This window comes from Ambystoma mexicanum, chromosome 12 (assembly GCF_040938575.1).
Source record: "Ambystoma mexicanum isolate Mex_15411 chromosome 12, UKY_AmexF1_1, whole genome shotgun sequence".
NCBI classification, from domain to species: domain Eukaryota; kingdom Metazoa; phylum Chordata; class Amphibia; order Caudata; family Ambystomatidae; genus Ambystoma; species Ambystoma mexicanum.
In genome coordinates this window covers 1076761774-1076782418 of record NC_090936.1, presented here as the reverse complement: position 1 = coordinate 1076782418, position 20645 = coordinate 1076761774, and the positions used below count along the sequence as shown (strand labels likewise).

The 20645-nt window shown below is 42.0% G+C and overlaps 1 protein-coding gene across 4 annotated transcripts in view; it reads right to left on the bottom strand.

Moving 5' to 3' along the window:
* Nucleotides 1-20645, bottom strand: part of PLXNA4 (plexin A4) — a 1277179-nt gene that overhangs the window by 222517 nt on the left and 1034017 nt on the right. For all 4 annotated transcript variants that reach the window (XM_069629627.1, XM_069629628.1, XM_069629629.1 and 1 more), the window contains one exon: nt 4790-4883. In XM_069629627.1, coding sequence (XP_069485728.1) covers nt 4790-4883 — 94 coding nt within the window. The remainder of the gene's footprint in view (nt 1-4789; nt 4884-20645) is intronic.

The window sequence follows — 20645 nt, the reverse complement described above, 5'->3', positions numbered from 1 at the left end:
TGTTTAACCTGGGAGGATAACTCAGGGGCAACGCATCAGTGTTGGAAGCAAGACAACGCAGAGCAACACAGGTTAAAATCACGGGCACGCGTTTACAGACTGGTCTTTGGAATTAGGCGTGTTATAAAAGATGAATTCATTAATATTTGGTACAATTAGGGGTTTGCATGAGCCTGGCAAAGTTTTAGAGAGCAGCAACTGGCAGGGTGCCTGAGACATGTTGGGTGTACGACCAGAGATGGATGAAGGCTTCCCGCAGTTTCATTGGCACGGGTCTTTAACAGACTATAGGAACCCGCCAATGTAGCTCATTCAACCGAAGATCTGGCCATCATCCTTTCTCCAGATGTTGGAGATGTCTAAGTGGATGACAGGAGCCATGTGCACCAACTGGCGCAAAAGAACAGTGCAACTTCAGTCCATCTATCCGGTTGCCATCTGTCCATCTCACGCATCCTTCCAACAGAGGGCGTTCAAAAGCCAGCATCAACCTGCATTAAAATAGTGGGATTCCACAAAAGTAGAGAGAGTAGGACCTTTACTCTAGGGAAACTGCACTTGGATATTCTTCAAACAAACTTCTTTTAAGGAAATTTGTGGACCACTGTAGGTCAGAATCCTAGGTTTGTTATCCACAAATCTTAGCGCAGGGATGACTTTTGGGCTTTCTGCAATGTCTGACACATTGACGTTGGAGGGCACTTTCTGAAAGTCTGCTGAAGGTGTTAAAATATATTTAAAAGTTTGCATCCTAAATGATTCATATTTCCTCGGTGATTTAATTGCTTTCAATATTTGGTTAACTAATGCAAATGTTAAAATAAGAGAGGAGCAAAGAAAATGAATTTCTATCTAAAGTTAGAAGTTAGGTAGTGCCAAGTTTAACCTGAGAACCTGTAGAAAAGGCAGGCCCTTAGAGCTTCCAGAGTATGGTGTCTGCATTAGGACAAAGTACTTATCTTTGTGTCATGTTGTGCGCAGTAGGGCTACAGTCATCTGTATGGCGTGAGCCTAGCTAGTAAGTAATGGAACTCTGTGGAAAAAAGAGGGAGCATAAAGAGAGACAATCAGGGAGACCTACGGGAGTGGAGAGGGTCTGAGAGGAGAGACGTGCCATCAGGGGTCAATAGGCCCCGAGGTGTCCCTTGAAGAAAAGAGTCTTCTGTTCCTTTCTTTAATATGGGATGGTGTTGCAGAAACGTGTGCACTGGTGCAAGAAGTGCAATTGTGTACGGAATTAGCACTAGGACAAAACACATTATTTTGATGCATTTTTTCACCAAGTTTCTAGTGCTACGTTTGCTGTAGGACAAACATTGCCGTGGAGGAAAAATGCATCAAAAGAATATTTATTTTTTGCACTAGGGACATACATGCCAGGAATATCCTTCACATGTATGATAAGAGAGTCAGTCCTTTTTAGACAGTGATACCAAGCAGATCTTTTTGAGCAGAAACAAGATGTCATCTAGCAGAATGAATGGCTGTTGTCTACCCCAAAAATGACACTTTCGGTAGAAGCTTTGGCAATGATACTGTAGCGTATATTTTAAGATCCAGGTCCGAAAGTGGGGCCTCCTTGCGAGCTTGGCTGTATTCCAGAGGTAAACCCGCCAGAATACAGCCAAGCGGAATTACCATTAGCGCCACTTGGTGCTGAGGATTTGCCGCCAGATTAAAAGTGGTGGTAGGTGGTGTAAATTCCCATTTTTGGGAGTCCGTAGGGACCCGTGCAGACTTCGGCGAGACGGCGGATTCCTCTCCAGCTTATTGCTGGAGGAAAACCCTCCACCTCACCGCCAAAATGAAATCTGTTTCAGCTCAATTGGCTGCCAGTCAGCATGGCTGCAACCCTGGAAAAATGTGTTGCACAGTTCTCCCTTCCTGCCTACTGTGTCCCCCGCCGGGGTCACGGTTCCACTACTTGTTTTGGCATACTTCTAACACTGGTGTAAACACTGTACTGACTCATTTGCAATGTTGTCACATTGCACCCCCAACTGGGTTATAGGACACAGAGGAGCTTCCTTTGTGCCACTTTGCTGATTGATCCTATGGCTTGTTGATCCTATAGCAAGTCGCTGCCAAAGCAACAGGGAATGCTTTGCACCCAGTGCAAACTCTATCCAGCCTTCAAGGCTGTAACTTAGGGCAGCAAGCAAGGTGTTGACGTTCTGGCTATGCCACACAAGGCTCCAGCATGGAGGACAGGCAGCTTCATCCCAAAACTGTGCTTGCAGCTGGCTGCCAACTGTTCGCACTGCTGGCTCCGCTTCTGCGGGGAGCAGCTGAAGAGTATTTGTGATTGTTCGCGGGTTTAGGAAATAACTTTGGCATCCGTAGATGAGCAGTGCTGCTGAATCTTTCTCAAGCCATTTCCATATTTATGACAGCTGAAGAAGCTTGGCGAAGCTTGGCATTCCGCACACATGGAATATGATCTAAAATAAGAGATTGTGACGCCAAAGGAAGCGGGCTCTTGAAAGAGTGCGACTGGTGCCGAGCCGGTGTGCGGTGTTATGAGCCTAGTAAGGACTCCTCATGCAACATTGTTCATCTAAATGTTACCAACACTGGGCAACTGCACCCCCACCCCCTCCAACAGCATTTAGGCCAGTGGTAGAAGTGTACCGAAAAAAGTAGTGGAACTGTGGTCTCGGCAGGGGAGGATAGGTGGAAGCATGGTGCAACATGTGACGAGGTCTTGCGGCCCCGGCTTTGCAAAAGTCTATGTGACTAGTAACTAAGGCTCCTAGTACAACTTTACACTTACACTGGACATGAATGGGCATATCCTCTATATAGAATGGTGAATATGGTCGTAAAAATTAGAGGACTGATAAACAGATAAAAATAAAAGTAGTGGAACACACCGCTCCAGACCGTTCCCACTCACTTCCATCACTGATTTAGGCAATCTAATGATGCCTGCCCCCCACACTTAGATGTATTCCTGCCTTTTTCTCAATAGCCTGTTGGTCCTGTCACATAAACCTAGGCCCTGTGCAGCTAATGCTTTATCATTAAAAGTCCATGCACGTATGCATCTGTGTATGTAATTTAATTAAAGTTTGAATGGAAACTGCCGTAAACACAGTTGACATCTTTAAACGATAACCCAAGTCAAAAAGTAATTTTGAAATGAGTGAAACATTTCAAAAGTCAAAATAGATTGTTCAAATCATGTGTTAATACATAGAACAGCAAAAGCATCCCCACATAATTTTTAAATAAAAGTGTCAACATTCATACATCTCAATATGATACAATCAATAATGCATTCATGTTCCGACATCTAATCAATAGAAGTAATATTCAGAAGACGGGGAATGGAAAATCCATCACACTCATATCGTCCAGATCCCAAATGGGCCCCCCCACAGTCAATTGAAGGAATATGAGATCAGACAATTCACCAGGAATATCAGAAACATTTCCAAAGAAGTGCGAGAGCATTCACCATGACAGCTGTTTGAGTAAATGCGTGATCTCCAAAAGTTGCAATATAGAAGTTCCTGCAACTATAAGAACCTACCTCCCACTACAGTGGATGAACGCCAGATCCCATGTTGGTATGTTACGAAGGTGTGTTCATCAATGTGCAGGTCCCCATAGAAAAGCAAACATGCGAAGATTGCAATGCCGCCCCGAGCCGGCAAAGGTGACCGAGAACCTGCGAGGCTGTTACTTCAGCATCAATTCTCCACCAATACTAAGGTTTTTGAAGATGTGCGTTCATGGTTGATTTAAGGGGTGTACTCGTTCCAGCTGTTCCAGAGCACCCACGTTAACCTAACACTCCAAAGCTTTCCAGCTAACACAGGTATCGGACACATTTTTCAAATGAATACTGTTGACACCATAATTATACTCTTTGATTGCTTAAGAACCATTCCTATGTGTTGAGGAGTTGATAACCCCGGTTTACGGACAAGACCATGTAGTCTCATGATCGTGATTGCCTGTCATTCTTTTAATTGTTTTCATTTATTTTTATTATTAATATACATTTAGCCGAACCGGCTTTGTATATACAATAACCAAACAAACACATTCCAAAAACAATGCATAACAAATAAGTATAAGTACTAATAAAACTAACAAGTTACATCAAGAGATCATTTATAACAAACCTAAAATAGACTACCAGACAATTCTTCCAGTATTTCTAAACATTTAAGATCATATTTGACCATGTATATATACATGTAAATATATGTATATACACTTTGCATTAACCCAAAATACATAAATTATATATATATTTTTAAAGTTGTATTACAAAATGTTTTCATTTCATTTGTTGTGTACCTTCTTTTGATGTGTGCATCTTCTGTTTCACTGAGCTTTTGTTGAAACACCCATCATTTGTCAAGACATGTTTTAAAAACATAGTGCTGCAAAGCTTCCGTACATGGATGAACATTTGAAAATAACAAATGTAATGGTGCTTGATTTTTTGGGATCTGATTCACAACATTCTTAACTTTATAATTGAGCGTTATCTTTAGGAATGTGATTTAAAAATTAAAATGGTCCAAACTAACTCTACTTGGTCAAATGCCAACTAAAGCATTTCCTATGTTGCGCAAGAGTGCTTCTTATTGGGCACAGAAAGGTGCAGCGGACGGTAAACAGATGCTGCCATGGCCTTGGTACTGCTCTGCTACCTTAAACTCCTACCCAAACGTGATGCACATTTCCATCAAACTGAGCAGCGATGTATTCAACACTACACATTGAATAGCTCTCCAAAAGTAGGCGACTCAACCTACTCGGCCATACTCACATTCACATGCTCTCTTCCATTGTACTTGGCACGGATCTGAGGGTTCTGGATGATGTCCAAATGCGTGCCCCACACGGCTATGGAGGTGTTCCCACTGAGGCAGAAAAAGAAAGCAGTTGGGGTCTGTAAAAAAGCAGCCTTGCACCCACATAATTCACCAATGCCATAGTCACAAGAAGCCGAACAAACAATGTTTAGAATATCCAGTGTTGTCAACCGCCTGTTCCTTAGCAGTCATCAATATGCCAATTTAATTATTTTATCATTTGGTCTTAACTTGTTATCTCTTATATTAAGGTGGACTGGGCGACATAGATATGTGCCATTTGAAACGGACTTGCATGACCAAGTCTAGAGATCATTCTGAAACATTATTTTTAACAACAAAACTTTTCAGATATCACATGTCATATTGAAAATGGGGCACCCATAGCAACATCTATTGTATATATCGCAAAGAAGTTATCATGTTCACCAATATGTTCTGCACCTTAAACTGCCCCAAAAAGATCCTGAAAGGACACTGGTACTTATGATAAAAGAGAGTTTCAAGTCAGTGCAATGGCCACTACAACATATACACGGGGTTGGGTTCCCCTGTATCTTTGCACATTGCAAACATTGAATATTCTTTTAAAGGGGGCACCAGTGAACCTTCACTCAAGAATATGCCAATTTAATGGGATGGAGTGACCTAATACTACATTCTCACATTTGCAAAATTTAACTCGGAGACCTTTTCTGATGTCTGTTATGATAATTTCCTCCAGGGCATTTCTTCTTATTCATGTTTACATATTTGCACCTTTGTGTTTCCCATTATAAATCCTGGGACTGCATATCCCAGAATGCAAAGAGAAATCCAGGACAGAATGAGCTGATCTCATCCGGGACTGGCCAACTTGAGATCCTGCCTTAAATGTTATAGGCCTGCAAACGTAGGCTCTCAGATCTTGTGTACTGCCATCATCCCTTGCCAGCAAGATCAGTGGTGAGGGATGATGGGAGTTGTAGTATGAGATTTGCTTCTCATACTGGCTCACTGTATATATCGCAAAGAAGTTCTCATGGAGCTCGGGTTGGCAGAGTACCAATCTGTCGCTTAGTAGTCAATGCTCCAAAGCATTTCCAATGTGTGAAGTGTGCAAATGATATTAGCAGAACTCGGCTTCAATTATAACCAACACTGTCTTTGAACGTTGTATTATACTTGCCCAATGTAAACATTAATGGAAACATTAATTGGAGCATATGTTGCCTGGGTAATGTTTGCTGCAATGAAAGCATGATTAACATGAATGCAGATGGCAGGCTTCCCAATGCATGATCTTTTTAATGGTATTGTTTAGGCATGTCCAAATGAGGAGGGTCTTTGACAAACTGCGCCACTGACATTCATATTGTCATGCATTGATTAAGGACTGAAGGGAAAGGCCAGGCCTAATTTGTGCACACACTTTATTTTTATTTTATATCACATACTACATGTCTCAAATTCTCCATGACCTATGGCAAGGGTCTGCAACCTTAGGCTCTCCAGATATTATGTACGACCACTTTCATCAGCACCAGCCAAAACCAGTCAACGATGAGGGATCATGGGAGTCGTAGTCCAAACCATCTGGAGAACTCACAAGTTGTAGACCCCGGGCCTATGAGATGGGGCAACATTGAACACCATAATTCGCTTTTCACAATCTCCTTGTCTCAGCTACCAGAATGAAATCATACTAAACTACCCATTAACAAAGGGCATGTTATGCCACATGTTTCATCCATAATATTTCAGTCACAACAAGCACAATATATTAATACCAGCCATATGTGCCAGGATATAAAGGATGAGACAGCCTCATGTCCATACTAAACAAGCATTTTAGAAGCGTATGTGTTGTGTTTGTTGTATGCCAGTGAGCATTAAATGAACACAGTGCATTATGCCACCTCTAAAGGACAGCAATAAAGTTCACTCCATCACAACTGATAGCAATCCTTAAAGCAGTTATACAAACCTGTCTAACACTTTAAAAAAGGTAGAGTAAAATAAATATGTTTCTCTCAAGCCTGGGACATCTGGGACTCTTTACATTAAAACAACAGCAGATTCAACCAATTGCAACTAGCGCACCCACTGAATGTTTACCTTTTATCAAACCACAATGCCAGAGATATACAAAAGGATGGAATAATGGCCCATCGCTGAGGCAGGCATGTATTCAAAAGCAGGTGCCATCTACCACTATCCATACCAAGTGACACCTATGAGTCTCAACCTAAACAGGTGCGATGAACTCCAATCTACATATCTACCATGTGCAAGGACTCTTATACCACCATATCCTGTCACACGGTACTTTTACACCATTCAACATGTGAGCATCACTTATTTTTTCTCAATTACGGCCTGATAATGTCGACATTATTAGTCAATTGTTTTAGTTGGTCACTTTGATAGTGCACTTTGATAGTGCACGCAAAAGTATTGTGTAATAAGTAGTCAGTCACTGATCTTTGTATTTAGTCTTATGCATGAACAGGCATGTTATCGCATGTCTTCACTAAATGTGCTTTACATTGACATACCTTTGAACAACAACACCACACGGCACCATGAAGAATCGTTTCCATGTGTAGAAAGCAAAGAAAGGAGGACTATTGTTCCTTAAAATGCCCCCTTTTATGTAAGCATGTTAACCGACACATGTATGTCCACTTAAACTACTCCAAATAAGCTGGAAAAGGTCACACACTATGTTAGCTAGTCCCAGCTTAGTGTGGAATCATATTTATCTATAATCATTCTATACATGTTTATTAGAATGTGCAGTTCTTTCCCATACTTCTTGGTCTATGTGTTGCAGTTGCCCAACACACAAATGTCAGGTGTTACTTGCACACAAGTCCAATGTAGCATAATTGTTCTGAAATATCAGCCACACACTAATGCCACATGTACAAATTGAAGGTGCCTTTGTGAGTGAGGAAACTACCTTTGCTATATCACGTGTTTTAAAGTGGGGCAAAGGTCAAAGCACTCCCCCTCTTGGCATGATTATTGAGTGTCTTAGCCAATGTACATCTTGGCAAAGGTGCATTCCAGAAGCATATGTACAACCACATACAACAACTATCAAGTACGTAAGAAAAGTTGTATTATGCATCCTACAGAAAACAACACAATACAATACAATAAGACATAATATTGTATAACATGCAATATAATGAAACATACAAAAGAAAGATTATACATATAGAAAGATATGCTGAAGAAACATGAAATGAAAGAAATCTAGAACCTAACACAATTAAAATAATAAGATATAGTTAACATAACACAGATCACAAAACAAAGCAAAACATGATTCAACAAAATACAAAGGTAAACACAGCAAAGCAAAATTAAAACAAATAGCCAACAATTGTGGCACAAAATATTTCAAAAAAGGATAGCAAACAATAACTTCACAAAACATAACACATGTATAAGAACAGTCAATGAAACCTAGATCTCAACACAATGTATTGAAACATAACACCATATTCATTAACTCAACAAAACATTACCAAAATTAGCCAAACGAAACTTAACAAAACATGACAAAAATGGCAAAACAACTCTACAAAAACAAACGCAACACAACAAAACATAAGAGAAAATTTAACATAAATGTAAAACATAACCCAGCAAAGCACATACCTAAAAAGGAAAACTCATTCAAACAAAATAAAACACATCAAAAAGGAATACAACTAAATCAAAATAAACATTAAGGAAACTCAACAAACTGTGGAAAAAACTACACAAAATGAAACTTAACAAAACACATTGTAGCACAGTGTAGAACTAATGTCTGCTCTCATAGTTAAGTATAGAGATTTTGCCATGGTCACCAGTACTTGCTAATTGTGTTCTCAATGTTCCTGGCATATGGTCACATCAATAGTTAGGTACGGCAGACCTTGATGCCTGACAGTCTGTTCGTACCCTGCCATTAAAGAGGTATCGCATGACTTCAAAATTTCAAGCGACTTATCAAGTGGGTGTGTGTGATGGAGAAGCTACTTCATGGATCAGAAATACAAAGGTACATAGTGAAGGGCCTCTCAACAATGCATTGAGATAGCATGCAATGTACTCTAGTGACACAGAGAATGCTGGAGCACAGAAAGTACAAAATCAATATTTGTATTAAGAAGCTTTCTTCATCCTTTGAAATCCTACATCTTTAGAGCGGAGTAGGTCTCCTTCAGTACAGAATCTGGCCTTCTCACTCTTCTAGAACACACGTTCATGCATTCAAGAATAGTGTGTCTCCCTGGGTAGCGGGGAAGGGTCAGCAATAGTGCAAGTCATATAGTCCACTTCTGTGATATATATGCAATGAAGAGACGGTTCTATAGTATGGCCAACCTTACAACAGCCTATATGCCAAATTCAGCAAAACAAACACTAAATATCAATTTCATTTCAAGGTAAAAACATCGAAATGTAGAACTAATGTCCAATTTCTTTTCATTGCTGATATCCAAAAACTGGAAGGAGGGGAACACCCCTTCAGCTCTCCATTCCCCTCCAAATTACCATGTCAATCTCCTGTCATGAAAAGCGTAGTTCCTCTTCATGCCTTCAACTCCCCTGTCCCCTTGCAAACTCTCCAAACTGTGTGTGCTCTGTTAAGCAACAAAGCCAACAGATAGCACCATCTCTTGATGATAACATGGACAATGTATTTCCCTCGCCCCCTCCCACTTTACCGCTCTGACCTGAATCTCCTGAACCCACCCGCATGTTGGAATGGAAACGTTTTCCATGGAATTTAAAATGGTGTTAGTGTATTTGAAGAATTGTGATTCTCGCAATTGCACTGCGGTTATATCTTAGATTGCAGTGAAAAGATGATTTCACTTCATAGACAAGGCGCTACATGCTGTGTTTGTGTGCTAACAAGATCAGAGCAGACAAACGGACATCAATTGTGTGCCAATGCAAACATGTACACCACATGAAAACTTTGTTGCCATAGCTCAACAGGAGAGGGAGGATAGCTCCCTTTACCTCCGTCTCGGGAGGATAGCTCAGGGGCAACGTGCTCGCTTTGGAAGCAAAACGACGCAGAGCAATCGATCCAAGAGTCCATGATAAGAAACCTCTAGTTATTAACCGAGTTATAAATAAACAATTATAATGATAACGTTGTGAAAAGCAGGAAAAAGCGTGTGGAATGACATAGGGCCTCGTTACACGGTAGGTGCTATTAGCACCTTGGTCCATGCCGGTAAAATACCGGCACCGCCTTGGTGGAAAGGGGAATTACCGCCCTATTCCAAGGTTGGTGGGGCGGTAATTCCCCCTTTCCCCATTGCCCTTCCCCATTCCCATTTTTGCCCCATAGGGCATAATGGGAATGGGGAAGGTGCTAATTAAGGCACCGCAAATTGCGGTACCATAATTATCTCCCTGGTCCCTTTGCGGGTTGGTTTTTAACGCCTGCAAAAAGCAGGCGTTAAATTCTGCAACCCACAAAGGGACCTCGTAGTAAGGCGGTAAGGGTTTACCGGTACCGGTAAAATACCGGTACCGGTAAACCCTTACTGCCTACCGTGTAATGAGGCACATTGGGCTTCATTACCCGGTAGTCGGTGAGCCATGGCGCTATTAGCGCCATGGCTCATGCCGGTAAAATACCAGCACCGCCTTGGCGGAAAGGAGATTTACCGCCCCATTCCAAGGTTGGAGGGGCGGTAAATCCCCTTTCCGCCACTGCCCTTCCCCATTCCCATTTCTGCCCCATAGGGCTCTATGGGAATGGAGAAGGCGCTAATTACGGCACCGCAATTTTGCGGTGCCGTAATTAGCTCCGAGGTCCCTTAGCGGGTTGGATTTTAACGCCTGCAAAAAGCAGGCGTTAAATCCCCCAACCCGCAAAGAGACCTCGTAGTAAGGCGGTAGGGATTTACCGGTACCGGTATTTTACCGGTACCGGTAAATCCCTACCGCCATCCATGTAATGAGGCCCATTGTCTTCTGTCCATGCACAAAACGTCCATAATGAGAGACAGAGCAAAAGGAGTGCCTACATTTAACCAAATCAATACATCTGTAGAGCTAAAATATTGTTCCTCCAACTTCCAAAGGAAAAAGGACTGTGCTGTTGGCAGATCTGAAATGGAAGCTTTGTGGAGATTAGTTAGGAAGACCTGTAAGGGCTCTCCTAGACTCAAAAACAAGTTTTTGTCAAATCAGAAACAGCTGCCTATGTTTACCTGTCTACACTAAAAGTAGGCAACCTCTACATCTTGGTCAAGCGCCTCTTTGAGTGGGATACAATAGCTCTGGTGCCCCAGGTGCCTATGTTTACCTGCCTGCGCTAAACGTACACAACCTCCAAATCTTGGTCAAGCGCCACTTTGAGTGGGATACAATAGCTCTGGTGCCTCAGGTGCCTATGTTTACCTGCCTGCGCTAAACGTACACAACCTCCAAATCTTGGTCAAGCGCCACTTTGAGTGGGATACAATAGCTCTGGTGCCTCAGGTGCCTATGTTTACCTGCCTACGCTAAACGTACACAACCTCCAAATCTTGGTCAAGCGCCACTTTGGGTGGGATACAATAGCTCCGGTGCCCCATGTGAGAAACATTTTGCAGATTTGTCGGTCCATGCATCCTAATTCTCGTCTAGGGACGGACGAACCAGCTCGCATCAGTTTGGTTTGTGACTAAACAAAGGGGCAAAAGCCGGCTTGAATGGTTCAAGCCATGTTAATGTTAAAGGGTGCTTGTACCGCGCACTTTCACCATCGGAATTGCCCCTGGTGGTCTGGTGGCTCTGAAAGGAGAGTGTGGAAGGGGGGATGGTGGAAGGCGACAGTAGGGTATACATAGGTAGAGTGAGAGTTGTGATGTCCTGTTGACAGCCTCTGTTCGGTTGGCACCGTTCACTGAGCTTTGGTGTGATTTTCGGGTCGGTACAATTCCCATGTGCGTGCATGTCTATGTGTTGTTTGTTTTGTTGTTGCAGTCAGGTGAAGTGAATGCGGACTGCTGTGCAGAGATGTGGTTGTGTGTGTTTGCCTTAGAGAAGTGTATGTGGAAATGCAGCTAAACTCAAAATGATTTGAAAGATTCGCACCACAATGCTAGCGACTCTTAGAGATCAGAGCACTCAGTGACTCGACCCAGCTCGAAACTTTTGTCGCTTTTTTTTTAATGTATGTTTCATTTTGGTTTTAATTCATTGTATTTCGGTTGCCATTAATGATTGCCCCATAATACATGTGTTTGAACCGGTGGCTCCTTCAGGTGTGCACCTCCTTATACAGACTAGCAAGCTTACATTTATTTTTTATTTATTTGCGTTTTTAAATATCTCAATTAGCCCGGGTGCATCGAGGCGCAGTTACAGGTATATGTCTCTTAGTTTTGTATTTATAACGCTCTTCATACCCGGGGTTTTTAAGCGCAGACCCGGGGATCGAACCTGTGTTGCTTCAGGTCGTCTTGTTTCCAAGGTGAACACATTGCTGCTGAGCTATCCTCCTAGGACAATGCTCACTGTTTGACCATCTGCCCCTTATACAAATCTAGAGTGCGTCTCATGTATGTGTAATGAGCAGATTTTGACCATATCACACACATTAGTTTATTCAGAGCAATCAAAACCAAACCCAGAAAGCAGTATGTGTGTATGAGGTACTAGGACACATACCTGCACATTGTTTTTTGGGGTTAATCTTACTGCATAATTTATTTAAAAATGGGCCTGATGCTCTCCAATGTGAACAGAAGCTATCCGCACTCCACAGACAAAATAAGAGTTGTATCAGCAAGCCTGAAAGGGGCAGAGATCAGAGTGAATAGCCAGCAAAGCAGTGTGACAAGAACTGCACGATCAAATTATTACAATACAAATATGGACCATGGATTACTCAGAACAAAGAGGATTTTACGTTGAGTTACTACATGGAGCGAGAAAGAAAGCCAAATATCATTGTATTGTATCCTAGAAATCAAAGGTTGCGAGCATTGCCATTCCAAGAAAGATAAATAATGTGTTTTGCCAGTTTTATAGCTCAGTGGATTAAGCGCTCGCTGCTGCGATCAGCGTTTGATCTGCAGTTCCCAGGTTGAAATCCCAGCAAGGCCAACTCAGTCTTTCCTTTCATCATTCCGAGGTCGATAAATGAATACCATCTTCGGATGGGTGATATTGTATGTAAATATGTTCTATGTAAAGCGCTTTGGCGAAATCGCTATATAAATAGCACATCAATAAAGCCTAACTTCTTTTTGAATCAGAAAGCCCTCTCCAGTTATAAATCACAGGTAAGTTAGAAAGCCTCATAGCATTTGATTTGTTAAAAAGCCCAAACGTTTGGATAGATTGGTTCTGTTTGGACTAATTCTTTAAATTCCTCATGTAAAGAAGCAGCGTAGAAAATGCTGTATTTGGGGACACAATAAAATCAAGACGTTTGGAAAAACAAGACTTTTTTGTGACCCATTAAAATGTTAAAATGTATTAGCTATGTGTCCCGAGACATGATGTTAAAAGACTGTCTTAAAACGACCTATATTTTTTATCAGTTGGTTATATTTTTCAACAAAGCTACAAGTAAAAAAAAAAATATATAGATCATAAACTCAAATGTGGTGTATATGGAACCATAAACACATATGGGCTTGAGAGGGTAATTGAGTCGCTTGTGAAAATGTCACTTGCCCTGCGCCGCGCGTCAGGATTCCTTTTCACATGCCTGATTTGCCATTACATTCTGAACTGCTCGGTCTCTCATTTTCTTTGTGACATTGAAAAATGCTGGCTGACAGTGCCAATGAAACACTAAATACATGTCATCATGGTGCCGCTGATTGAGAAGTTGCAGGGCTCCTTCGGCGACCACGACACATGGGCAGTGGCGCGGGGAGGCGGTGGCGGCGTGCTCGTCGTTCGGTACTGCTTGAAGAACTGGAACAGATTTTGAAATGACCAAATAAATGAAATATGTATTCAGTCCCAGGATGCCTTGCAGTGTGAATGTGCCCGTTAAACCTACTCATCTTGTACCAAGGGAAAGAATTAGGTATATAGTAGCCCCTCCAACCACACCCTTCGCTGACTCCCTGTGCAGTCAAGCGACGGGTTTAGGGTACCATATCATGGTTAGGCAGTAAACCACAGCAGTCATAAGTCATCTACTGGATGGAGAACCCAGAGATATGCCTTCTGATACAGTCTGTTCCCGCGTGACAAAAATGTGTGCTCCTCTTTAGGTTATTTAATAGTTCAGTTTGCTGATTACATTTGTAATACAGAGAATTTAATGTAGCCCAGCTTTAGGGGATATATTGAGACATCTGGACATCATTTATCGAATAGCGTATTATGGGCTATGTAGTTATCAGATATCTTTAATGGAAGATTTTCCATAAAGAAGGCCCATGGTTATTTAATCTGACTCAATTGTACCATTTAAAAAAGAAAAAGGTTTGCAACAAATCTTATAATTGTCGAACTTCCTCACTTCCTATAAGTAAATCGGAATTTCTCTCCTGATTTACATGCAGCAGTGTTAATCATAGTAACTTTCTGTGGACACGACAGCCTTCTCCAGTTTACAGGTAGGTGTAAATCAGGATGATTGCTAGTTACTACTCTGTGAATCAGGGAGCCCTCTGGAGCTTTACACTGTGAGTATTTCCCTAGGCCCATGAAGATCATGCAGATGCCCAGACTATGACAGAGGTAATATTGAATTACTAAAACGGAGGCTGTCCTGCACTGACGGCGGTGCAGAAGCTCCTGATTTTTGGGGATACTATAAAGGAGCCCCCCCACCGTGGGTAGTTCCATGGTTGCAGGAAGGTGTACAAGATAAGGATGAGGAAACGGCCAGTCCAGAGCAGGGGGCAGTCTGAGGGTTTGCCAGAAGCAATCTGGAAAAAGGTGACTCCCATTGAGCATTCTAAAACCATGCATATGCCATCTCTTCCAATATGGGGCAATAGAATAATGCCGGGTGAGCCCAGTCTTTGAGAGGTGTTTCATTGATATCTATAAGACCTGAGGCTATTGAGCAACTGTATGAAGATGGAAGGCTTATGGGATTTGCAAGGTTCTTTGAGAAAGAGGAGGTGGAATCTAAGCATTGTTTGGCTTATGCAGGGTACGCAGCGCAGATCAGACGAGAGTGGACAGGTTTTCTTCGTGAACCATATGTACACGCAGTCAATACAGTATTATTGAAGTTAGGAAAGAGGAGACAGAGCATTGTACAAAGTTTGTAATAAAAAGGCATTGCTTAGGGTGAATGCAGTTTGGGCGGAAGGGGGAAGGGTATGGGCAGGGTATTGTTGGCTGCAGGGTGGAATAGGACTTGTGGGAATGCAAAATTGGAGCTGTGGTTTGCCAGATTCCACTTCATACCGGACAGGTGCCTACCTTACCAAGGTAAGAATGAAGCATGTTGGGGCAGATGAGTCGAAGACTGCCCACAATGACATTCACTGGAGGCCGGATCCTTATATTGGCGGTAGAGTTGCCCGCAAGTGGTAGGGTCCTGGGCGGAGGTGGAGACAGTATTAGTTAAACTCTCAGAAGGGATTGTAAGGGATACACCAGAGGTATGTTTAGTTGGTCTGATTCCTTTGGGCATGAAGAATTACATTGTCATAGAAATGTATAATGTAGGCTGGTATAATGTAGGCTGGTGCTAGCTAAAAGGTGTATCACCTTGCCGTTGAAGCAATTCAGCTGCCTATCGTTGATACCTAGAGGAGCCCGGCAGAAAGAGATGTTACTTTGGTTAAGCAGTAAAATGGAAGACATTAACCGTTGTACTGCACCTGAAACCTGTTGTAAGTGCCAAGGACGAGTACGCTCGACCTTTTTGCATAGACTTGCATGATAGCCTGGCACTTAATGGGTGAAATATGCTAGAACATCCCTCAGATTTGCATCTGTCCAGAGATGTGCTCTTGCTTTGGACAGGCTAGCTAGATATACTGTTACTGGAATTGTACTTATATTTGTAAATAACATGATACCGAACTAATTCAACAGGAATAGGGAATACAAGGCATTTGTTAAAGACAGTGAAATGCAATAACAACTCCTGCTTGGTTCTTCTATTGTTCTGGTATACATCGCTGTGTTGCCACTAACTACAACAAATGCAGATGCTAGTACACTGCAGACTATCTAGCCGACTGCAGGTCCTATATGCTGTTCTCGTTAATTGGAGACATTAGTTACTTTGGTTTGAAAGCAATTGTTTGTGTTATTTTGGTGCAAAATTACAAATAAAGGTTAAAAAAAAAGCTATGAGTAAGACATTTGTTCATAGTAACTTTTTATGGCTTAACTGGACCTCTCCAGTTTTAAATCATGAGTACGTTAGGAATACTCATAGTAACTTCTCTGTGACTCAAATGTCCCTCTCCAGTTTAACTTCATGTGTAAATCAGAGCTACTCCTAGCAACTTCTTAATGAATCAAATATCCCTCTTGAGTATTACTTCATTAGTAAGTCATAGTGACTCCTCGTAACTTCTTCGTGACTCAAATATCCCTATGCAGTTTTAAGTCACTAGTAAGTCAGAGTTACTCCTAGTAATGTCTTTGTGACTCAAATGCCCCTATTCATTTTGAAGTCACTATTAAGTCCGTTGCTCCTAGTAGCTTCTTTGTGACTCAAATATCCCTATCCAATTTTAAGTCATTTGTAAGTCAGAGTTATTTCTAGTAACGTCTCTGTTAATCAAATATCCCTCACGACATGTAATTAGTGTGTCAGTCAGAGGTACTCCTAGTATCTTCATTGTGAACACTAGTAACTTCTTTGCAACTCAAACAGCCCTCTCGAGTTTTAAGTGATTGGTCAGTCAGAGTGCTTCATAGCAATTGTTTTGTAACTCAGCCCCATATTCCAAGAGAAGGCTGGTCACCTTTAGAGTTCTTCACCCACATACATGTACTTTTTTGCTTGTCTTATCTAAATGAGCAGAGTAAGCAAGGTTGTATTTGGTACCATAAGGGCATAAATCCCGAGAATTCCACCAGGCAGTGGAAGCACACCTAATGGGCCATTTATGAAATAGGTTTCTAAGCTTATGCAGCTAAACGAAGACATGCTATATTTACGAAAAACAAAAAAGCAGTAAACAATATTGAAAGAATGATACATCCGTTCACATGACCTGGGTCTCAGACCCAGAGACCGCATATCACCGGCTCTAAGCCCCTTCCCTGGCTACCCATCAAACTCAGGATTAGACTATCTGCATGCAACATGAAGCCTACTGACCAAATGGGCCTAAATACATCCTTATTGTTGGAAGCCAAGAGATGCCTGAGATGCTAATTAGGAAACATGTTTCATATCCCCGCCACAACGAGAGCAGAAGGTAATTAAGATGATGATATTATCCACAGGAACTGTGCAACGTATATTTTTGCAGTGCAAAATGACTTTGCACTGACTTTGCACTGCAAAGGTACACTTTCCACAGTTCCATGAATCACGGTTTGTGTCAGCAGTGCAAAGCCACTTTTCAGCAGTGCAAAGTCACTTTGAACCGTGCAAATATTCCATGAATATCTGTTTCACAGAGCTCTTAAACTGGAGCCAAGCTGGCGTTGCCTGGGGCATCTTTCAGATGCTACGAGCAAGTGCAATTCACAATGGCCTGCTCGAGAGCATTTCTGAACTACTCCCGGCAGCTCAAGGTTTGCCCCAATCAGGTATAAGGGGTTAGGGGCACATATAAGATGTCCAGGGGCATCTCCTCCTTTGCTCTGGTGCAAACCTTTATGAATCAGGTGCTTTCTTCTGCAGGATGTTGGGATAACCTAGGTCTCTTTTTCTGGCATTGTGCGCAGCACTGAGGCAGTGTGCACCCCAATAACCCAGAGACACCTGGCATGCCCGCAGTGTGAATACATGTCATTTTGCAATTTCCTGAAAGTCAGTGCAGCAGGACTATAGGTACAAAAAAGAGAGACAGACAGGTGCCAAATTCGGGAGAGAGATGCAGAAAACGACTTTTAAAATACTGTGAGCTAATTAGTTCTGTGATTCTAAGATTGTTGATCCACTCAAACAAACTGCAGGTCGGGTTTCCCGAATGACCCACAAACCCCATATCGTTTGTATTTATTTATTTATATACTCACAGCCATTGTATATATATATATATATATGCTTGTGTAATACAAAATAATTGTGGATATTGGGCAATCCTTAACGAAATGTATTGTTTGTTGGATGGAAGATCCCAGCCGAAGCATAGCAGGCTATGGTCCTAAAAGCTGGGACGTGTGGTAGACATGTCCCAACATGGACTCACTCTGTCCCTTCTCCTGCGTCCACCATTCCAAACTTAGCCAAACCTTTCAGCCGTGGACTGGGAATTCCCCCCAACTAACTATCCCACTCTCCAAGTGAGAAAAAAAGTCCCAACTTCAGGTGCAGCTTGAATAATCAGTTTTCCAAATCTATACAGATAACCTGTGCACTGTATACCCAAAGAAATCTATACTAGTAATGCCTGTTTTCCATTAAGCCCCTACAGCTGATGGGCAACTGATAGGCTGAGAGCACTGGAACACTTTCGAAAGGTGTTGATGTACAAATAACAGAGTCGAAGTTACCCCAAGGAGTTTGTGGTCACTGGGATGTTACTCTTTTAATTTGTTGTGCTCCCTGTCTCCTATTGGCTGACATGCAGCAAGCAGCAACATTCTACAGGAAGCTTACAAGAATACCCACCCCTGCAGCCAAGAGTTCTTGAAGGCAGAAAGATGCATGCCAAACTCTGCAGAAGCAAGCAATGTGCCAGGGACCCACTGGCACAGTGGCACAGAACTGGCCAGGATGCTTTTCAGTCATATGGACTTAAAAACAAAAATGTTAAGGATTTGGGGGTGAGCTTGCCATATCGTAGGGACTACAGTATCATACTCGATGGAGAATTCAAGAAGCAGCTCCTACAGGGTGTTAGAATGTTCACATGCCATGGCCATTATTGGAGCTCGGCGACACATTTAAGTAATAATTCACAGTATAAATGCACCCAAAGGATCGAACAAGTCCAGTTTCATACACGGTGGAAAGAAATTGACTCGACTCAAAGAAAGGAAATCGTGTTCTCTGCCAGAACTATATAGAACCTATTGGAAATGTTCATAGGGGTGTTCTTGCCCTAGGCACGTACCTGTTGCAACATTTGCATTTGAGAAGAGCATTACTTTAATAGTGCACTTGCTCATTGCAACATTGGAATTTGGGAAGGCCATTACTGTAACAATTCACTTGCTCATTGCAGCATTGGAATTTGGGAAGGCCATTACTGTAACAATTCACTTGCTCATTGCAGCATTGGAATTTGGGAAGGCCATTACTGTAACAATTCACTTGCTCATTGCATCATTGGAATTTGGGAAGTCCATTACTGTAACAATTCACTTGCTCATTGCAGCATTGGAATTTGGGGAGGGCATTACTGTAACAATTCACTTGCTCATTGCAGCATTGGAATTTGGGAAGGCCATTACTGTAACAATTCACTTGCTCATTGCAGCATTGGAATTTGGGAAGGCCATTACTGTAACAATTCACTTGCTCATTGCAGCATTGGAATTTGGGAAGGCCATTACTGTAACAATTCACTTGCTCATTGCAGCATTGGAATTTGGGAAGGCCATTACTGTAACAATTCACTTGCTCATTGCAGCATTGGAATTTGGGAAGGCCATTACTGTAACAATTCACTTGCTCATTGCAGCATTGGAATTTGGGAAGGCCATTACTGTAACAATTCACTTGCTCATTGCAGCATTGGAATTTGGGAAGGCCATTACTGTAACAATTCACTTGCTCATTGCATCATTGGAATTTGGGAAGTCCATTACTGTAACAATTCACTTGCTCATTGCAGCATTGGAATTTGGGGAGGGCATTACTGTAACAATTGACTTGCTCATTGCAGCATTGGAATTTGGGAAGGCCATTACTGTAACAATTCACTTGCTCATTGCAGCATTGGAATTTGGGAAGGCCATTACTGTAACAATTCACTTGCTCATTGCAGCATTGGAATTTGGGAAGGCCATTACTGTAACAATTCACTTGCTCATTGCATCATTGGAATTTGGGAAGTCCATTACTGTAACAATTCACTTGCTCATTGCAGCATTGGAATTTGGGGAGGGCATTACTGTAACAATTCACTTGCTCATTGCAGCATTGGACTTTGGGAAGGCCATTAATATAACAATCCACTTGCTCATTGCAGCATTGGAATTTGGGAAGGCCATTACTGTAACAATTCACTTGCTCATTGCAGCATTGGAATTTGGGAAGGCCATTACTGTAACAATTCACTTGCTCATTGCATCATTGGAATTTGGGAAGTCCATTACTGTAACAATTCACTTGCTCATTGCAGCATTGGAATTTGGGGAGGGCATTACTGTAACAATTCACTTGCTCATTGCAGCATTGGACTTTGGGAAGGCCATTAATATAACAATCCACTTGCTCATTGCAGCATTGGAATTTGGGAAGGCCATTACTGTAATATCAAGTTTGAGTTGCCTGTCCTCTTCCCCCTCTACCACCATGCCACACTTCCATCAAGGGACCCAGGAACTCCTGCCAGCGCGTGCATACGTTTAGTGCTTCAGTTTCTTCTTGAAAGTAAACCTTTGATTGGGAATACAAGATGGCTGCCAAGGAAGAGAGGAAAGCAGCCATGAAGAAGAACAAGTGTGGAACTGAGAAACGATAGATTTTACAACAGTGGGGAAAGTTAATCGGGGTTGTTCCCATGTATGAAAAGGAATTGAAGAGAAGCC